This window comes from Uloborus diversus, chromosome 5 (assembly GCF_026930045.1).
Source record: "Uloborus diversus isolate 005 chromosome 5, Udiv.v.3.1, whole genome shotgun sequence".
Taxonomy (NCBI): Eukaryota; Metazoa; Arthropoda; class Arachnida; order Araneae; family Uloboridae; genus Uloborus; species Uloborus diversus.
Genome location: NC_072735.1, coordinates 15,949,129 through 15,968,400, shown reverse-complemented (window position 1 = coordinate 15,968,400; position 19,272 = coordinate 15,949,129). Strand labels below are relative to the sequence as shown.

General features: G+C 32.4%; 2 protein-coding genes across 2 annotated transcripts in view; one reads left to right on the top strand and one right to left on the bottom strand.

Moving 5' to 3' along the window:
• The window catches only part of LOC129223366 (transforming growth factor-beta-induced protein ig-h3-like), a gene marked incomplete in the record, with an annotated part of 615,676 nt that overhangs the window by 408,512 nt on the left and 187,892 nt on the right, over positions 1–19,272 (top strand).
• LOC129223370 (hemicentin-1-like) overlaps positions 1–19,272 on the bottom strand; it is a 181,411-nt gene that overhangs the window by 47,197 nt on the left and 114,942 nt on the right. The window contains exons 49-59 of the mRNA XM_054857950.1: positions 17,816–18,100; positions 16,641–16,913; positions 15,707–15,847; positions 15,491–15,619; positions 14,729–15,004; positions 13,829–14,010; positions 12,225–12,438; positions 11,402–11,536; positions 9,690–9,877; positions 5,388–5,739; positions 895–1,065 (exon numbers count right to left, since the gene is read on the bottom strand). Coding sequence (XP_054713925.1) covers positions 895–1,065; positions 5,388–5,739; positions 9,690–9,877; positions 11,402–11,536; positions 12,225–12,438; positions 13,829–14,010; positions 14,729–15,004; positions 15,491–15,619; positions 15,707–15,847; positions 16,641–16,913; positions 17,816–18,100 — 2,346 coding nt within the window. The remainder of the gene's footprint in view (positions 1–894; positions 1,066–5,387; positions 5,740–9,689; positions 9,878–11,401; positions 11,537–12,224; positions 12,439–13,828; positions 14,011–14,728; positions 15,005–15,490; positions 15,620–15,706; positions 15,848–16,640; positions 16,914–17,815; positions 18,101–19,272) is intronic.

Below are 19,272 nucleotides of genomic sequence, written 5' to 3'. Positions count from 1 at the left end.
ACAACAGTGAATCACTGCTCTGCGCATACGATTTATGAGGTCTCAATTGTTCGTTTATATCTTTGCTTCTCTTTTTTTGTTACGAGTAATTGAAAGAGATATACATCTAGCTGAATAAATTATGGGGGAGGGGAGGAAGGTTAAAATATTTTTGCGTATGTGTTCCAGACTTTTGGGATTCCCCGTTCGATGAGAGTACAGGAAGGATTTCAAGCGGCACTGAAGTTTACGATTATTTTTGAATCCTTTCTGATATTGTTCTTCTTTATTTATTCTTTTTTATTTGGAGACTGGAACATTGCAATAAAAATGGTTAGCGAAGTGAATGAAAGGGAATGTTTTCGAGAGAATTATGAAGCAATTTTGAGACTTGTTGCGTGGGAATTTAACTAGTTTAAATTCGTTGACCTAAGTTGTTTTAATTAAAATTACATAAGGAACATATTTTTTTGCTACATTTCTTTTCCTTTGATTGCACACTCACGATGTCTAACTCTAACTTTGTTTTTGTGCACATATTATTTAACTTCGTGCACATAGTTAAAGTTTTAGTATTCTACTTATTTCACTCCCTTCTAATAATGTAATAGTCTTTATATTAATAATTAGTAATCAGTAGTACATTGTTTAAGCAAATTTAAAATTTCAAGTCATTATTTTGAAATGCTGATTTTATATGAATATTTTTGTTCAGTTAGGCTTAACTGCTGTAAATGCTCGGGCCGATGGCCGCGTTCCATTTCGGAACGTTCGGTCCCGTAGCTGCGCTTCGTTTTCCATGCGCTGGTCCTCAAGGGGTTAAAATAGTTATATTAATGTTTTTTATGTATTATCCAAATTCTCACATCACTTATTTCTTGTTTCACTTGTAAACAGATGGATTGAAAGCAATACCTGCACATGGCTCTGATTCACAATGCCGGACTTCACTAGATAGCCCAATGCATGCTTTTCCACCATTTTTCGGTAAAGGATTGTTACAGACTCGTTGTCTGCTTTGAATTCCATCACCACATGAGGAGGAGCAGGAGCTCCACTCCTGCCAATCTGACCATTTCCCATGGACTAAATAAAACAAGTTATTAAAAGTTTAATGTTAATGAGAGCAAAAAGAATAATAAATATGTGCATTTAATCTATGTCAAAGATTTTTTTTAAAGCATGAAATTTATAATTATGCATAGAGCGCAAGAAGTGTAAAAAATTATTCATACATTTTTACATATTGTCGCCTCAGAGCAACAGTAAGATATCTTAGTGTTATTTCTGGGATTAAATAAAAAATATAATGAGTGTCATCCAAAATGAGAGCTAAGAAATGTTGTAAAAATATTTAGTTGTTTTCTAATTTTTAAATCATCTGAGAATTTTTATTGCATCAATTTAAGAAATTAAACAAATTTTAAGACTAAGTTAAATAAATACATTTTTGCATAACAAGTAAAATAAGAAATAACAACGTCAAATAGCACAAATTGCATTTATGCTATTTGACGCTGTTATTTCTTATTTTACAATGTGTTTAAAATTATTAAGTTCCCCTCAAACAAATCACTGATTTTATTAAGTGCAAAAAATAATCATTTTAACCTGTAGCTTAAGAAAATCACATAAATTTAGCTTCTCTTGATAAAAACAGAAGAGCTTACTTTTTCAATACCCAAGAGGGTAACAAAAAATAACTCATTTATAATATTATCAATTGAAGAAACTATCCTATCATCTCAAGTTTTACATAAATTTATAGTTTGAAAACTGCATAGAATTAAATTGTTCAGAAATTTTACAGTAAGTAGAATAAAAGTAATTTCAGTTAATAAATTCCTCATGAAAGTGATGACAAACTGAAAATTTTATATTCTTATCTTACAGAATTTATGTGCATTGAGAAACTCTTTTTTTTTTTTTGGTATGATTTGATCATGAATCAGCAAATATTTTAAATTCAAACTTTGTGGCTAGTTCTCTCAGACATGCTTGCATTTAAATATTTCTATTTTAAAAATAATATTGCTAACAAAATTAAGCAGCCAGATTTTCAATCAACATTTTTTAAATACAAACACAGTTTTGTAATAAAAATATATATTTCAAAAACGTATCCTTATGGATTTCAAAATTAAAAAATAACATTATTGCATTATTAAATACTTAACTCCATGAAGCAGAATAAATTGAGACAGTAAATGTAAAGATAATATTTAGAACTCATTGCAAGCAAAATAAGTAATGTGTGATAAATTACTTGAAGTTGTAAAAATGCAATCCATAAAGAGATGAGTGAATACAGCATTGCCATCATTCCCAGTTTTGTTGAACCAAATGACCCAGATGCAACATACCAGACAGCCCGGTTACTACATCCAGAGACTGCAGTTTCATTCTTGTTAGAACTCATCAGTCTGAGATAGTGAATAATCAAGCTGGAGGCAGATGTTATCCAGGACTATAGAAGTTAGAAGGGCTGGCTCTTAGCGCCGCGAAAGTAGGAACGAGGGGGAAAGTGCCAGTGACGTCACTGGGTAGACTCGATCTGGGACATTTGTATAGTGCTTGCGTGCGTAATTCTTCACTCTCTTTTCCCGTTTTTATGTTTAAAAGTTTCTTGAGGGTTAAGCTTCAAAAAAATGAAATACAAGGGTAAATGTTTTGAGTCTTATCGACAAGTTAATAAGCGATACCAAAAACAATAAACATAATAGAAATCTACAATACAAATTTTTAGTTCCTATTGTGTAGTTTTCGATATTCTTTATCCAATATGCATGTTTTAAAGGGGTAGAAAGCGGAAATTCTGCGCAATAAAATTGAACTTATAAAGAAATGAAAATAATTTACTGTGCTTGTCAAGTTTCCTCATGTGTGTACATAATTTTGTCAGTTTCGACTTTAAAAAAAAATAATAATATTGTTATTTCAACCTTGTCTCAAAGAAAATGAAAGAGATAAGATAGATATAAGGAATAACTAAAACATATTTATTGGAATTTCGTGATAACCCATTTGAATCTAAATACTGCCGATATTTTTAGAGGAAGTTTTTTTTCACGAAGAAACTATAACTCTGACCAAGAATCTTAACAAACGTTGTATTTCAAAACTGAAGTAGAACCTCATTAACCTGGACTAATTGAGGATCCAGGTCATCTAGATTGTTTAAAACGAATTAAGCAAAATAACTTATAAATTGAACCAATGTACATAAGTAAAATACTTGAACACAGTAAAAATTGTATTTTGAATTAAAGAGAATGAAATATCAAGCTGCATTAGAAAAAGTTAAAAAAAAATAAAGTTACAACCTTACAAAAATACATTATTGCGCTAACGCGTTCTTTTTTTATACCGTATGTACATTCAAATGGTTGTCCAGATAAAGCGAAGTCCAGATTAATAGGTGTTTACTGAAATTGTTAATCAGCATTTCAATCACTTCAATTTAAAAATAACATATTGAAATTTAGCAACGTAAACCAAATTTAAAGTTTCAATGATTATCACCAAATTTATAAAGCTAACTTATTTGTAGACTGAAAAATTTCTTCATGTCTGAATTCTCCAAAACATTACGTTACAGTAATAAATGAAATCTTTCCCAATATTCTACAAAGTTTTCTTCTGTGATAAAATCCATTTAAAAAAAATATATTTCTGCCGGCTTACCTTTTGTCCTCAGAAAGTTTTTCATTCAAATATCGGATTCTTCCAAATGTTCTTACTCGAGAAAAAAGTTCAATAGCCTTTTTATATGGGTCAGGCAATTGATCTTTCAATACAGAAGACCAATTAAATGGCCTAGCTTTTGTACAATCATAAAAACACTAATGTATCTGATTTGAAAGCTTTAAATAATCACAAAAAAAAGCTTCTTTACAAAAATATATACACGATTGAGATAATCACGATATAGTACTCATTTTCAATCTCTCTTCTCCCATCTTTAAGTCATTGTCGCATCAATGCGAATTATTATATATTTTAAGCATGGGGATACAGTGTTCAAGAAATTGTAGAGTTAAATCTATTGAATAATATTTACAAAGAAATTTCATGCATTACATCTAAATGCATTGTAATTTTACGGTTGAAGGAAATTTATTACGGTCTCACAGTGCCGTTACTAAACTAATTAAATATCATAAATTTGCATTGTGACAGGGTTGAACCAAATCCTACATTAAAAAATAACTTCGTACACCACATTTTATCAAATTTGTCTTGCTCTTTATCTTAACTTTCTAAAATTCTTCCCCCAATTATTTATTGAAGCAGCTTCAAAGTTAGTATTCAATAAAAAAAAAATAAATAAATAAATAAATAAAAAGCATTTCAAAACAGAAAAAAAGGTTGTATTCCTAAATTTTTGGGTGTGTTTTGAGTTCTTAGAAAATCTAGAGGGGAAGCTTCAGTTTCCAGAACTTTTTCAGCAACTAGGAAATCAGCACGTGAAGGCATTTTCAATACTTTCAAATATAATTACCCACAAATATTTTCGATTCTATAAAATGCGACCTTTACTTTAGCATAACGTGAAGGGAAAATAACCTGCCAACAGATTTAGCGCAGGAGCAGGAGCTTATTTCTGAAGAAACTGTAGTCAAATGTTATGAGACTTTTGAAAATTGAAATCAAACCTTGAAGACAATATTCATATCCTTATTCATAATAAGTGATTTTTAGCCTTGTCTGGGAGCGGCCTCAGCCCCTTCAACTGCCTCTTCAACAATCCTTGTACAGAGTAAAAATTCTTTAATTGTATTTTAGCTAAGGCATACCACAGTTCTTAGGGCATACGCTGTGGATATTGTCCCGCGGAGTGTACCCGATGACGTCAAAAACGAGTTTTCTCTTCTCGCTGTCCACTTCGCGGCGGATGGAAAGATCAAAGGAACGAGCTAGCCTTTGTATTCGAAAGCCCTGGATGTTATCTCATTGAAGCTGAGAGCACCAACAAGCTAGTAGATAAAAGAACTTTATCTCACCACCCAGACTGATGAGTTCTAAACAAAACTGCAGTTTCAGTATGTGGTAACCAGGCTGTCTGGTATATTGGTTCTGCCTTAGGCCTTGGTAACTTACTCCAAATGATACAAGTTGGAAATCAAAAACTGCAGGAAGCATAAAATTGAACACCAATCTTAAAAGCTGCACAACAATTCATAATTCCCCCAAAAAATCTACATTTTTAAAAAGAAATAATCAAGTTTTCTCCATTTTGATTATCTTTATAACTACTTACAGGAGAACTCAGATCTACTTCTAGGAGTTAAAGGAATGATCATTCATGCAGCGATACTTCAGCATGAGCATAGTACTTGAGACATTGAATATATAAATAGCTTTTATCATAAAACATGGACAAATCTGTATTATATTTATATACATACCTTGAATAACTAACTGTGCTTCAACAACAACAGAACCTAATTCATTTTCAGCTGTACAAGCATAAATTCCTTCATCTAGCAACTGAGCAGCAATAATTTGCAAGGAATTGTTGGGCAATATTGACAAGCGATCTGTTTTGTTGACTAACGCAGAATCTTTCAACCAAATAACAGCTGGTTTGGGCTCTCCATTAACCTTGCAGTCCATTAAGACATCATTCCCAACTTCAATCTTCCTGCTGTGAGGTTCAATAATGAACTCTGGCTTGCTTCTTATGATGAGCTCGGCAACCCTTTCAGCAGAACCGAATCCGTTACTTGCTATGCATTTGTATTGGCCAGAATCATGATCCTGAAATAACCAGTCAGCACCTTTATTATTTATCATCAGTAATAATATCCACAGCACTCAAATCATACTCGAACACTTTTATCTTTACTAATACTGAAGCTGAAAGTCTCTCTGTCTGGATATCTGCTCGGATCTCTCTCTGTCCAGATCTCTGTCTGTCAGGATCTTTGTGATGCGCATAGCGCCTAGACGGTTCGGCCAATTTTCATGAAATTTGGCACAGAATTAGTTTGTAGCATGGGGGTGTGCACCTCGAAGCGATTTTTCAAAAATTCGATTTTGTTCTTTTTTAGTTCCAATTTTAAGATAATTTTCCCGAGCAAAATTATCATAAGATGGACGAGTAAATTACCAAGTTATCATAACGTGGAACCGTAACATGGGCAAGCCAATTGGCGAGAAATTCATCATACATTATTTGTAAATATACAGACGAACCAAAAGACCTTTTAATTTTCTACTAGGGGCAAAGCCGTGCAGGTGCCACTAGTTACTAATAATAAAGCTGAAAGTCTCTCTGTCTGAATCTCTCTCTGTCCGGATCTCTGTGACACGCATAATGCCTAGACCGTTCGGCCGAATTTCATGAAATTTGGCACAGAATTAGTTTGTAGCATGGGAGTGTGCACCTTGAAGCCATTTTTCGAAAATTCGATATTGTTTTTTTTTTTCTATTCCAACTTTAAGAACATTTTCCCGAGCAAAATTATCATAAGATGTACAAGTAAATTACCAAGTTATCATAACGTGGTACCGTAACATGGGCAGGCCAATTGGGGAGAAATTCATCATACATTTTTAAATATACAGGCAAACCAAAAGACCTTTTAATTTTTTACTACGGGCAAAGCCGTGTGGGTGCCACTAGTTTAGTTATAAAACACATCAGGGAAAAAAACATTTTCCTTCTTTCATTCCTAAACACCAGTAAATTTAGATAATTTTTACTGACCACAATGTTTTCTTGGAAGGGGGGGGGAGAGGGGGGGACAAAAAAAAACAAAGGGTACGAAAAAAGCTCTTGTTTTATAGTTAAGTAGACTTTGTTATGTGCAATTCAGAAAATTATCATAAGGAGGACAAAGCAGAAGCTAAATGAGAGCTGCACAATCCCACACAATGTCTTGACATTGTGTAAACTTATTTTCTACATATACACTCAAACTAAAAAAAAACACATTAAAAAAATTAGCTCAAAATTACACTGTAAGGACTCATTTTAAATAGAAGTTAGTCAATTGAGTACCAATTTGATTGAATTTTTATATATTGCACAAAAAAAAAATCGCACAAAAAATCACACAAAAAAGAACGCACAAATACAGGTTTGAGTGTACAGGAAAAACAGATAAAACGGAGTTAATATATTATGAAAAAGTTGAACTTATATGAGATATTTTTATTAATCATTTTAAAGTTCTCCCTTTTGAGCAAATTCATTTAAAAATGCAGCTTTTTGAGAAAATGACAATTTTTAAAACATTCTGTGATTGTAGGGATATTGCAAATGTTCTAAATAACTTTTTTTCCAGTGTGTTTAACGATAACTGTATCTCAACAGTTGACACTAACAAGACACAAGCTATTATACAGCTTGAGGATTTTGTATTTTCCAGGGAGGAGGTTTTATTTCATTTGAAAAAGATTAAAGCAACTAAAGCTCCGGGACCAGATAATATTTATCCAAAAATTTTAGTAGAATGTGCAGAGGAATTAGTGGATGTTATTTTGATTATTTTCAATGCTTCTTATAAATCGGGGACGGTGCCAGAGGACTGGAAGCTGGCTAACATAACGCCACTCTTCAAGAAGGGGTCTAAAGGTATTGCTGGGAATTATAGACCTGTAAGTTTGACTTCGGTGATTTGTAAGATTTTCGAAACTTTGATCAAAATTAAGATCATGATGTTCTTAGAGACTAATAGTCTGTTGACTAGTTTGCAGTATGGTTTCAGGAAAGGTAAATCCTGTACTACTAATCTATTGCATTTCTACGACAAGGTTACCTCAGCTTTAGATAACAAAAAATGTGTGGATGTTGTTTATATTGATTTTCAAAAAGCTTTTGACAAGGTACCGCATGTTGCTCTTCTCAGCAAGTTAGCTGACATTGGAATAGGAGGAAAAACTTTACTTTGGGTAAGAAATTGGCTTACTGGTAGGAAGCAAAGAGTAGTTGTGAGAGGAAATCATTCTAATTGGAGTGATGTTTTAAGTGGGGTTCCTCAGGGATCAGTTTTAGGGCCTCTTTTGTTTATTATATTTATGAATGACATCAATGAAAATATTTCTGGAAGCATGAATTGTTTTGCTGACGATGTAAAAGTTATGGGGATTGTCGAAAATGAAGAACAAGTAAAACAGCTGCAAGAGGATTTAGATCATATTACTAAGTGGGCAGATAAATGGGGTATGGCAGTTAATGTAGGGAAATGTCAAGTGCTACACTTAGGTCATGGAAATAAGCGTATGAGATATCCTTTACAGGGTTCAGTCATAAATCAGGCAGAAAATGTTATGGATCTGGGTGTCTTTATAAATCAGGACTTCAAGTTTAGTCAACAGTGCAGTATTGCTAGTAACAAAGCCAACAAAATGCTTGGGTTCATCAATAGATCTATTTCAAACAAATCTAAGAAAGTTCTTCTGCCTTTATATAGGAGTTTAGTAAGACCTCATTTGGAGTATGCTGTGCAATTCTGGTCGCCTTATCTGAAGAAAGATATTTTTGTATTGGAAAGGGTTCAAAGAAGGGTAACTAAATTAGTAAGGGGACTCTCAAATTTAGATTATGATACCAGACTTAATAGGCTTAACATGTATAGCCTAGAGCAAAGGAGAGTCAGAGGGGACATGATTCAGTTATTTAAATTTATCAAAATGAAAGATGTAAATGGATTAAATTTTTGCGGGGAAAGCAGGACAAGGGGTCATTGTTTTAAGCTATTTAAATCTCAGGCTAACTTGGAAATCAGGAAAAACTACTACTTTAGCAGGGTCGTGGGCACTTGGAATAGCTTACCGGAAGAGGCGGTAATGAGCAAGGGAGTGGATAGCTTTAAGAGGGCCATTGATCTTCATTGGGGACTAATTAATTGACCAGGACCAGCCTAGCTGGGCCCAGAGCCTGTTGCTGGTCGTCACATTTGTATTTGTATTTGTATTTGTATCGATTTTGCTAGCACAATTTTTGTGAAGGTACCAATAAACAGCAGTAAAATCAACCTGTATTAAACCCTGGTTCAACTAATGATAAAAATTGGGTAAAAGTCAGCTTGGGCATAAAGCTAAAAAACTCAAATTGGCAGTTTTTGTGTGTCACTCCCAAAAGTTGGCATGAGTGGATATTGGATAGGTAATAGTGGTGCAAGTTTTTTTGAGCAAATAAAACTGCCAAAAATTCCATAAAAAGGTGTACAACTTTAGTTTTTTATATCAGACGAATTTTCATTATAAAATACTGTACAAAACATTCAAAATTTGAACAAAATGAGCAATTTTCTGCACTATAGCTCAAACTGATCAAAATTCGTACCTTGCAGAGAAAAATGGGTACAAGTTGGCAAGTCATCATCCAAAATCACACAAATGACTTTGCATAAGGGGGATGGGGCATTAAGGTCAGGATGTACTGAAAAGCCTATTTTATTTTTGGGGCACGAGACATGTAGGCACTAGCGCAGAGCAGAGGGAACAAAACAGACATAACCTGTATATAAACTACTGTATTAAGAAAAGGCAATACATGTTAAAATCAAGGGCTCAGGAGATCCCTTTAATTTAGCTAAGCAAAAGCTCCAAAAAGAATATTGCTTTAACATAGAAAAATATTATATCAACATTATGAATTTATATATGAAGTCACTACACTAAACATAAATTAGACTTTTTGTAAGGCAAGAATTAAGAGAATAAGTTTTGAATAGTAAAAATGCATTATAATTACTTACTGATGAGTTATATATATATAGTGAGCCATTTGATTTTATTTCAAGCCTATGATTAGATATCAACTGTTGACCATTCTTTATCCAAATAATGTTTGGAGAGGGATCTCCTGTTACAAGACAATCTAAAATGACAGTTTCTTTCAACTGTACACTTTTCACATCAGATGATTCCATTATGATTGGGGGAGCTAGAAAATAATGTAAGAAATATTCAAAATAATGATGACAAAGAAAATTCAAATAATAATTAGCACACCCACGCACATATACATCTACAGTATTTCATTACAACTAATATCACAATATATTCATAAAGTATGTCCAGTAACAATATCTTTCAGCAAATTCAAAAAAAAAACTATTTTTGGGAACATGATATAAAATATAATATTTCTAGTTTTTTTTGTATGATTTTTTAAGAACACCACATTTTTTTTATTTTTCAGTTGCAAATTTACACACACACACACAAGGAATTTAACAAAAAAAAAACAAAACAATTTTTTCTTATTTGAAAGCATTGCATTTTTATGACTTCTTGCATATGCATGTAAAGAGGATCATTTCAGTTCCACAACAAAGTGATCATTTTCTTCCTTCATTTTATATGGGACTTATTTATACTACAGTCAACGGGCGATAACTCGAATCTAAAGGGACCAACGAAAAACTTCAACTTATCAGAAGTTCGACTTATTGCAAGTTTCGGTTTTCGACATTTTAATAATAAAAACCATCGAATATGTTAATTAATATGACAGACAAAAACAGACAAAATTACAGAACTTAAAAAGTTTTTAAACAAAATATGCACAGTTTAATCAAAAATATTGAGAGAAAAAAATCAAAAGCATGGTTTTCATTTCGGTACCGATGAAACCCCTTGAACAGAGCTGATTTTACTTCAGGAAAGATGCACATCTTCATTCGTTTCAAATTCGAAATCATGGATTCTACTGCTTTAGAAGTTTTTCCTTTTCTTTTATATCATTGACAGAGTATTTGCTAAGACATCTTTAACAGCGAGGCAAATCAATTCGAGTGATAGTAATATTAGAGTTTTCGAACTTTAAGTTAAAGGGAATGGACTGTATGTTAGGTTTTTAAAAGAGAACAACTTATTTTGGCAATTTTTTGAGTAAAAAAACACGTCTTTGCTATTTTTCATGAAATAAAATTACAGAATTATTATGTATTTCATTTGCTATGCAGCATTTTAAATCAAGATGCATTTGCTACTGTTATTATTATAAATTATTTCAGGAAGTTCATTTATTTTTGTAAAAAACTAAATATTTTTTTCAAAAACACAGAAAACAAATACAAATTCTGTGGAGAGTTAATTTTCCTGACAAAGAATCTTGAGAAGTCTATATGTTTTGTAGTCGTCAAGTTGGTGATAAATCTAATTTTAGTGCAAGAATACTTATAGTTTTGGTTTGCAGCCCACAAAATATTTGCTTTTCAAAAACAAAAGGTATGTTACGGTAAAGTGTATGAAAAATATGAATGTGTCCTTGAATGCAGCTGCAATGTCACTGGGCTGATTTCATAGAATGGGGGGATGATTTTTAAAACACTGCTAGACCTGAAAAGTCCAACATGCATTATCAAGAAGTATATATTATGGAAATAAAATTCCGGTGGTTACACAATAGAAGTTTACTCATTAACTGCTAACTCTGTCTCATTAACTGTCAAAAAGATCTTACCTCGAACTCGCACAGCAGCAGCAGCCTTTTTTTCCCCAGCAGCATTTTGAGCAAGACATATATAAGTTCCTTGATCCTCTTTACCGACATTCTCAACAACCAATTTACTGTGTCCAAAAGCAGAATAAGCTGATCCTAGACCATTTTTAGAATGTTTAAATTCATATAAACATAAAAGCTAGAGAAGATCATAAATGAGTTCAGGAAAATAAGTAGAGAAACAATAAATAATTCAAACGTGAAAAGCCTATTTAAATTGAATGACATGGAAAACCTATCAATCTTTACTAATAATAAAGCTGAACGTCCCCCTGTCTGTCAGGATCTCTGTGACGCGCATAGGGCCTAGACCGTTCGGCCGATTTTCATGAAATTTGGCATGAAGTTAGTTTGTATTATGAGGGTGTGCACCTCGAAGCGATTTTTCGAAAATTCGATATGGTTCTTTTTACAATCCAATTTTAAGAACAAAAATATCATAAGAAGGTCAAGTAAATTACGAAATTATCATAACGTGGAACCGTAACATGGGTACAAGCCAATTGCCGAGAAAATTCACCATACATTATTTGTAAATATAAAAGCGAACCAAAAGACCTTTTAATTTTCTATTATGGGCAAAGCCGTACGGGTACCACTAGTCTTTAAATAAAAGTATCAGAAAAAAAATATTTTGAACTACAAATTGTATTAAAACTGTGCATGATAGAGATTTCAATAAGCATAAAACTACAGATCATCCAGTATGACATTTATTGAGCAATCAAGTCAGCCCTGATAACATGTGTAAGAACAAAAATTGCGAGAAAAGACACACACATACCTGTTACTTGAGTGTTGTTCAATAACCATGTTATTCCTGGAAGAGGTTGGCCACTAGCTTCACAAATTAGAACTAAAGTATCTCCCACTGAAAGATCTTCACTTTTCGGGAGTTCTACTATAACAGGTGGCACATGAACCTCCAGAGAAATGCTTTTATGATCTCTTCCAGCAGAATTTACAGCTATGCATACATAACTTCCACTATCTTCAGGCTATACACAGGTAAAGAAAGTACAATTAAAGATTTTGGCTGTTAAGGTACAGTCAATTCCTGGATTGTGTATTATAATTTGAATTTGGGTGTTTTTTCAATCAAAACAAATATGTGTCTCTATTTTGTAAACAACTAATGAGCAATAAATAATAAACGAGCTGATGTGTGCATCACATGACTTCCTTTTACTCCAATTTAATGTCATTTCCCCGTTACTGGCAATTTTAACGTGATTCAATAGTTTACTCTCTAAATATCACCAACAGTGGCCAAATTAAAACCTGATTTTTTAAAAAAAACCGCCAAATTTGTCGCCAAGTTGGCGACAAAACTTGGCGACCAAAAGACTGGCAATATATTGCCAAGTGTCCGCAAAATTATAACACCATTTGAGTTTACATCGAAATTAACAATGATTTCTTCCCAAAAAGAATCAAAAGACTCCTTTAGAAACACCCAAATGCAACCAAAAGGGGAGGTGCACAACTAAACCTCACTAGGAGTCTACGTACCACATTTCAACTTTCTAGGACTTACCGTTCTTGAGTTATGCGACATACATATGCACATCCGCACATACGTACATATAAAGGTCACAAGAAAATTTGTTGTAATTAAAGCAAGAATCCTCATTATGGATATTTCCCGTGTCTATACGTTCTTAGGAACTTATCCACGTGTGGTCAAGTTGTAAAAAAACTGAATATTCATTCGGGGGTGAGTATAATTGAAATTAAGGTCGATTTTTGAGTGAAATTTTTTTCGTGAATACAATACTTCTTTTTTTGTAAAAGGAAGAAAAAAAATTAAGTTATTATTACTTATAGCACTTTGAAAAAAAAAAAGCCTAGACATTAACAGAATCACACAAATTGTAGTAAATGAAAAATCATCTCTTAATTTAATGTATTTATCACTTTGAAAAATGAAGAACAAATAAATTTTTATTAAAGTTTATACTGGGACTTTAAAAAACAGCTCAAAAGGAAGCAGTGGGAACAAAACCGAAGTTACATTTTTAGTTGAATTATGACTTATGAGTAGTAAATTTTATTTTTCAGATGGTTAAAAATAAATTTTGATAGCATATCAAATTATTTTCTTTCTATTTTAACAAAATTGTCAGATATAATAAGATATTTATTTTTTCTTATATATTTCAAGATTTTACTATGAGCACAGTTTTGAGTGGAGGAAATGAAACACAATTACCTCAAAAAACCATAATGTAAAAAACTTTTATAAGCCGCAAGATAAATGATATAATTATTTACTTTAATCTTCCGACATGTAAAGTGTCTTTACGGTATTTCTAAAATTCAAAAATTAACAAATCAAATAATTCAAATATTAATGACTCTCAAGGCGAGAAGTAAACAAAATATTACTTGGATGTTTTCGAGTGTTAGCTGTCCAGTAATATCAGAAGTAGAGCTCAGAAAAGGAATGCCATTCTTTTGCCAACTAATTTTTGGAGGTGGGAAGCCTTTTGCTGAACAAACAGATGTCACAGTTCGACCTCTCACTGCTGTAATTGCACTTGGTCCACTGATATTGACAGAAGGGGGAACTAAAAAAGAAAAGAAAAATTTAAAAAATAGGCACATTTTACCGGTAATCACTTCAAAAAAAAAAAAAAGCAACAAACCTAAAAGACATGCCACAACTATGTAATTATTTCTTCACCCAGTTTTCTTTCTGAGAACTTACATTTTAAATGAAACCAAATAATTTAAATATTTAAACTAAGCTGGATGATACACACTTATATAGATGAGCATGTACCCATGCTATTAGCATGAGGAAACTAATTATAATAAACATTAAGTATAAAAAAATTAAATGATAAAACTAATTAAAGGAAAACTTAAACGACTAAGTGGAAAATTATTTAAATAATAATAATTTCATGAAAAACACTGCTAGCTCAGCCAATTCCAGCCGAGGAATGCAGTTTCGTGCTTATTAGCACTCATCAGCCCGGCATAGGAGTGACTGAACAGGTGGTGGAAAACCTCTTGAGGAAGCCAAGAGTGCCAAACAAACTGGTAGCTAATACAGAATTAGCACTGACCAGACGAATGACCTAAGCAATGGTTCTGCCTTAGCCCGTGCTATAGGGCGGTAACTTACTGAATAATAATTAATTCTAATAGTTGAAGAAATTATCAAAAAAAAAAAAAAACTTTTGAAATTAAAAGTGGTCTAAACTTTACAGAGAGTCAATGTATTATTATAAATGATTTCAATTTACCCAATTATATTTCATACAAGAAAAGTCATCTTACCAAATACAACAAGATCAATATCTCTGGTGTCAGATCCAGCTTCATTTTTTGCGATACAGGTATAGGTACCCATGTCAGATGGCTGAGTAAGTGAAATATGAAGATCCCCAGACGGATACAGCTTATAGCGAGGGTTGAACAAATCCATGGACCTGCTATTGTGCTCCCAAGAAATAACTGGTTTTGGATAACCTTCAGCAGCACATTTTAGAACTGCAGGCTGGGCTTGTGTTGTTTCATATTTTGTCAAATAATTTTCGATTATTTTAGGAGAAGCTGGAAAGAAGTTTGTAAGAAAATCATAATCAGTTAACCCTTAGGGATGGTGCATTCACTTTTATGAATTCACTTTATGCAATTTCAATTTAACGCAAAGCAAAAAGAAAAAAAAATATTGAATAAAACCTTCAATTTAAGGTTCATGATCCACTTAAAGAACAAACTGCAAATTATTTTTACAAACAAAAATTAAATTTCTAAGCAAAAATACTGTGTCTTGATGATAGATTTCATATAAAATGGGATTAGCACAAATTTTCCCCTATAACTTGCTAGGACGGGAATTTTGTAAGTATTAAGCAAATTTTGCTGCTAATCAGTTTTGCCTTAATAAGGTCTAACTGAAGCAATCTGAGCAGGTAATACAGAAGCTGTTAGAAACAGTATCACTGAAAAATGCAAAATATTTCAACTATTTTTGACACACAACAGATGTTATTAAAAATAATGGCTATAAAAAGAAAATGCATACAAGTATCATACATAAAACATGAAGCCTTCGCACAGCTTCAAAAGAGCCAACTTCATTTTCAGCAAGGCACTTGTACACTCCACTATGAGATTCATTTGCAATGGGGAAATGAAGTGTTCCATCAGGAAATATTTGATGCTCTGGGGGAAAAAAACAATGATTGTATATTTCATAATTTTAAAACTTTAAGTGAATAATAATATCTATAACAGCAATAAACAATATACCTTTGCTATTAAGTATTAAAGTTGAATCTTTATGCCACATGATTATAGGTGGTGGACTCCCCTTGGCATCACAGTGAAGAAATACTGTCTCCCCAGCTAGAACTTTCTGAACATTTTCCATGTCTTTAATAACAGGTGGTGCTAGAATGAATAAAATATTCATAAGAAAAAAAATCCTACGTATGCAAAGACAGCGTAATCTTTACAACACTAAAATATGTTTTAATTTATTATCATATGATTTTTGATACAGAGAACAACTTCATCAATTAGGTTAAACTGCATGAATGCATACGTGGGCTTTCAGAATAATAGCATAACAAATGTTTTCTGTTCTTACATTTAATATCTATACTTGCAAATAAAACATTTTCACCATTTACTTAAAGCCAGTTTTGTAAAACATAAGTATCAACTCGTTAGCAGCAGCAAATTAATATTACTTTGGACATGTATCTTTTAAGACCTTTTTGATTAATTTTAAGTAGGTGTTAAGACACTTTTATTTAAAAAGTATTAAGTCTGAATCTTGCAAGCATCATGGATGGTTTTGTTCAATTTCATGAACTTGGTGAAAAACAATTTATTTTGAGAGTTAACTAAATTGGTAAATGGAACATAAAATACATTTAAAAAAATAAATGTTGATAAAAAAAATTTTGTAAAAAAAAGTTATTTCTGATTTTTTGACATTGAATACAGTTGTAATTTATCTGACCAAAATTTAACCTTTACAAAAATTGGACTTAATTGTAATATAAATAAGTTTATATACTTCAATACTTTAATAAATACTGCAAAAGTACTTATCTTCCTGATTTTAACGAGTACCACAAAATCCTGAAAATTTAAACCGCACGAAATCACTGATGTTATCATTTTCATGAAAATTACAGCTCTTTACAGTAACTAAGAAGATCATAACAAGACATACCAGTAACCATTAGTGTAAAATTCTTATGATGCAACCCAGCTTCATTAGTAGCCCTGCATGTGTAATTTCCTGCATCCTCAAGATTGACATTGCTTACATGTATGGAGGAGTTTTCCATCTTTGCATATTTTGAATTTGTTAACAGTAAAGGTGAATTGTTCTTTAACCAGTCAATTTCTGGAGCAGGATAACCTGATGCTTTGCATGTCAGTACTGCATCTTTGCCAGCGAGAACTTTCACAATCGAAGAGTCATTTGCAATGAATGGTGGCTCTGTAGGGGAAAAAGTCATAAGTATAAAGTGATGCTAAGAGAAAACAAATCTGTTAGTAATTTCAAGAGAAAGATAGATAATTCCTTATACAGTAAAACCTGTCTACAACAATACTGTTGGGACCTAAAAAATATGGTAATAGACAGGTTATCTTTATAGACAGCTTGATTATTCATGCTGACATTTTGCTGGGGCCAAAAAAAAATATATATATAGACGGGTTATTGTTATAGACAGTATCGTTATTCACAGGTTTCAATGTATTTATTTATAAGATTTAAAGACAGAATGCAGGTGAACACAGAAAAGATCTAACTTTTACAAAATTTGCTATTTAATACAAATACAAATGTGACAACCAGCAACAGGCACTGGGCTCAGCTAGGCTAGTCCTAGTCAGTTTATTAGTCCCCAATGAAGATTAATCTTTCCTGAGATAAGGAGACCCAAAACTAAACAGCATACTCAAAAGAGGTCTTACCAAACTCCTGTATATAGGCAGAACCTTCTTAGATTTGTTTGAAATAGATTTATTGAAAAACCCAAGCATTCTATTAGCTTTGCTGCTTGCAATGTTGCACTATTGACTAAACTTGAAATCCTGGTTTATTAAGACACCCAGATCAATAAATTTTTCCGCCTGACTAATGACCGAACCCTGTAAATCATAACTTGTACGCTTATTTCCAGTATCCCTGAATATGTCAAGTCATATTACCCCTGAGTATAGCCATTGACATTGCCCAACATTAACTGCCATACATCACTTGGATTAACTGCACTTGACATTCCCAGTTAATGCTGGTAAATATCAAGTGCTACACCTTTTCATAAAGAAAAAGTAATAACAATAAATAAAAACATTCATGCAATGGAAGTTTAATAAACAAAAATCTGATACCTAAAATGCTGAGAGTAAAGTCACGACTAGCATTGCCAACATCATTGGTTGCCAAACAACTATACTTTGCAGAATCTTTTAGTTGAGGATTCAGTACAGTTAGCTGCAAGCCTTGATTTTCTATATGAACATTAGGCAGAAGTCTTGGTATTATTGGAATTGAGTTTTTAAACCACACAACTTTGGGAAGGGGTGTTCCTGATGCAGGGCAGTTAATAGTCACAGAGCTTCCAACAACAGATGCAATGAATGTTGTTTCATCACTGCCTTCAATTTTGGCAGGCACTGAAAAGAATTAATGATAAAACTGCTTTATGAAAGATCAAACACATCAATTACAAATTGAAGAAGATTTCAAGTTGGAGAGTTAAAGGTTACTAACTAAATAATAATCTTTACTAATAATAAAGCTGAAAGTCTCTCTGTCCTGAGGATGTCTGGATGTATGTAGGATGTCTGGATCTCTGTGACGCGCATAGCGCCTAGACCGTTCTGCCGATTTTCATGAATTATGGTGTGTGCATCTCAAAGCGATTTTTCGAAAATTCGATGTGGTTCTTTTTTTATTCTAATTTTAAGACCAAAAATATCATAAGATGGACAAGTAAATTACGAAATTATCATAATGTGGAACCGTAACATGGGCACAAGTCAATTGGCGAGATACGAAATTATCATAACGTGGTACCGTAACATGGGTACAAGCCAATTGGCGAGAAAATTCACCATACATTATTTGTAAATATGCAGGCGAACCAAAAGACCTTTTAATTTTTCTATTACGGGCAAAGCAGTGTGGGTACCACTAGTAAATAATAATAGTAATAATTAATAAACTCGACAGCTTAATATAAAATTTCTAAGTACTGCTTAGGAAAAATGAACCAGATAGAAATTATTGGCTAAAACTATTGATAACTTTCAATATTCAGTGACCGATTAATATTTATTGTGTAAAAATATTTTATCTGCATTTATTTCCATTTTCCTGTTTGGAAAAATAATCATAATAATTCTTAAAACACATCAAATGCTCAGTCTGAGTGATTTTCTATCATTACAAAGGATTGATAATGGAATCAATTCTCATAAGTCCTTTATCTGTATATGCTGGGCAGGGTGCATAACAAGAATTCACCTAAAACACACACATATTTATTTCAAATAATGAAAGAAAATAATTACAAAGCCTCAAAACACTTTTCTGATTGCTACAAAAGCAAATCAACTTGATTAACTTGATTAAAATAAGACTCAAAAGCATCTTGACAAATGCTATTGGAATGATTTATGACAAAGACCGCAAAATAACAGATGTGCTTTCATCAGCTCTGATAGTTCAGCAACCCTAAAAACCCTTATTCAGAGTACCATTACATCGGTTAAATTATAAGGTAGTAATGACATCCTATATAGATATATACACTTTGATCTCTTGCAAATGTTAATAGAATTAG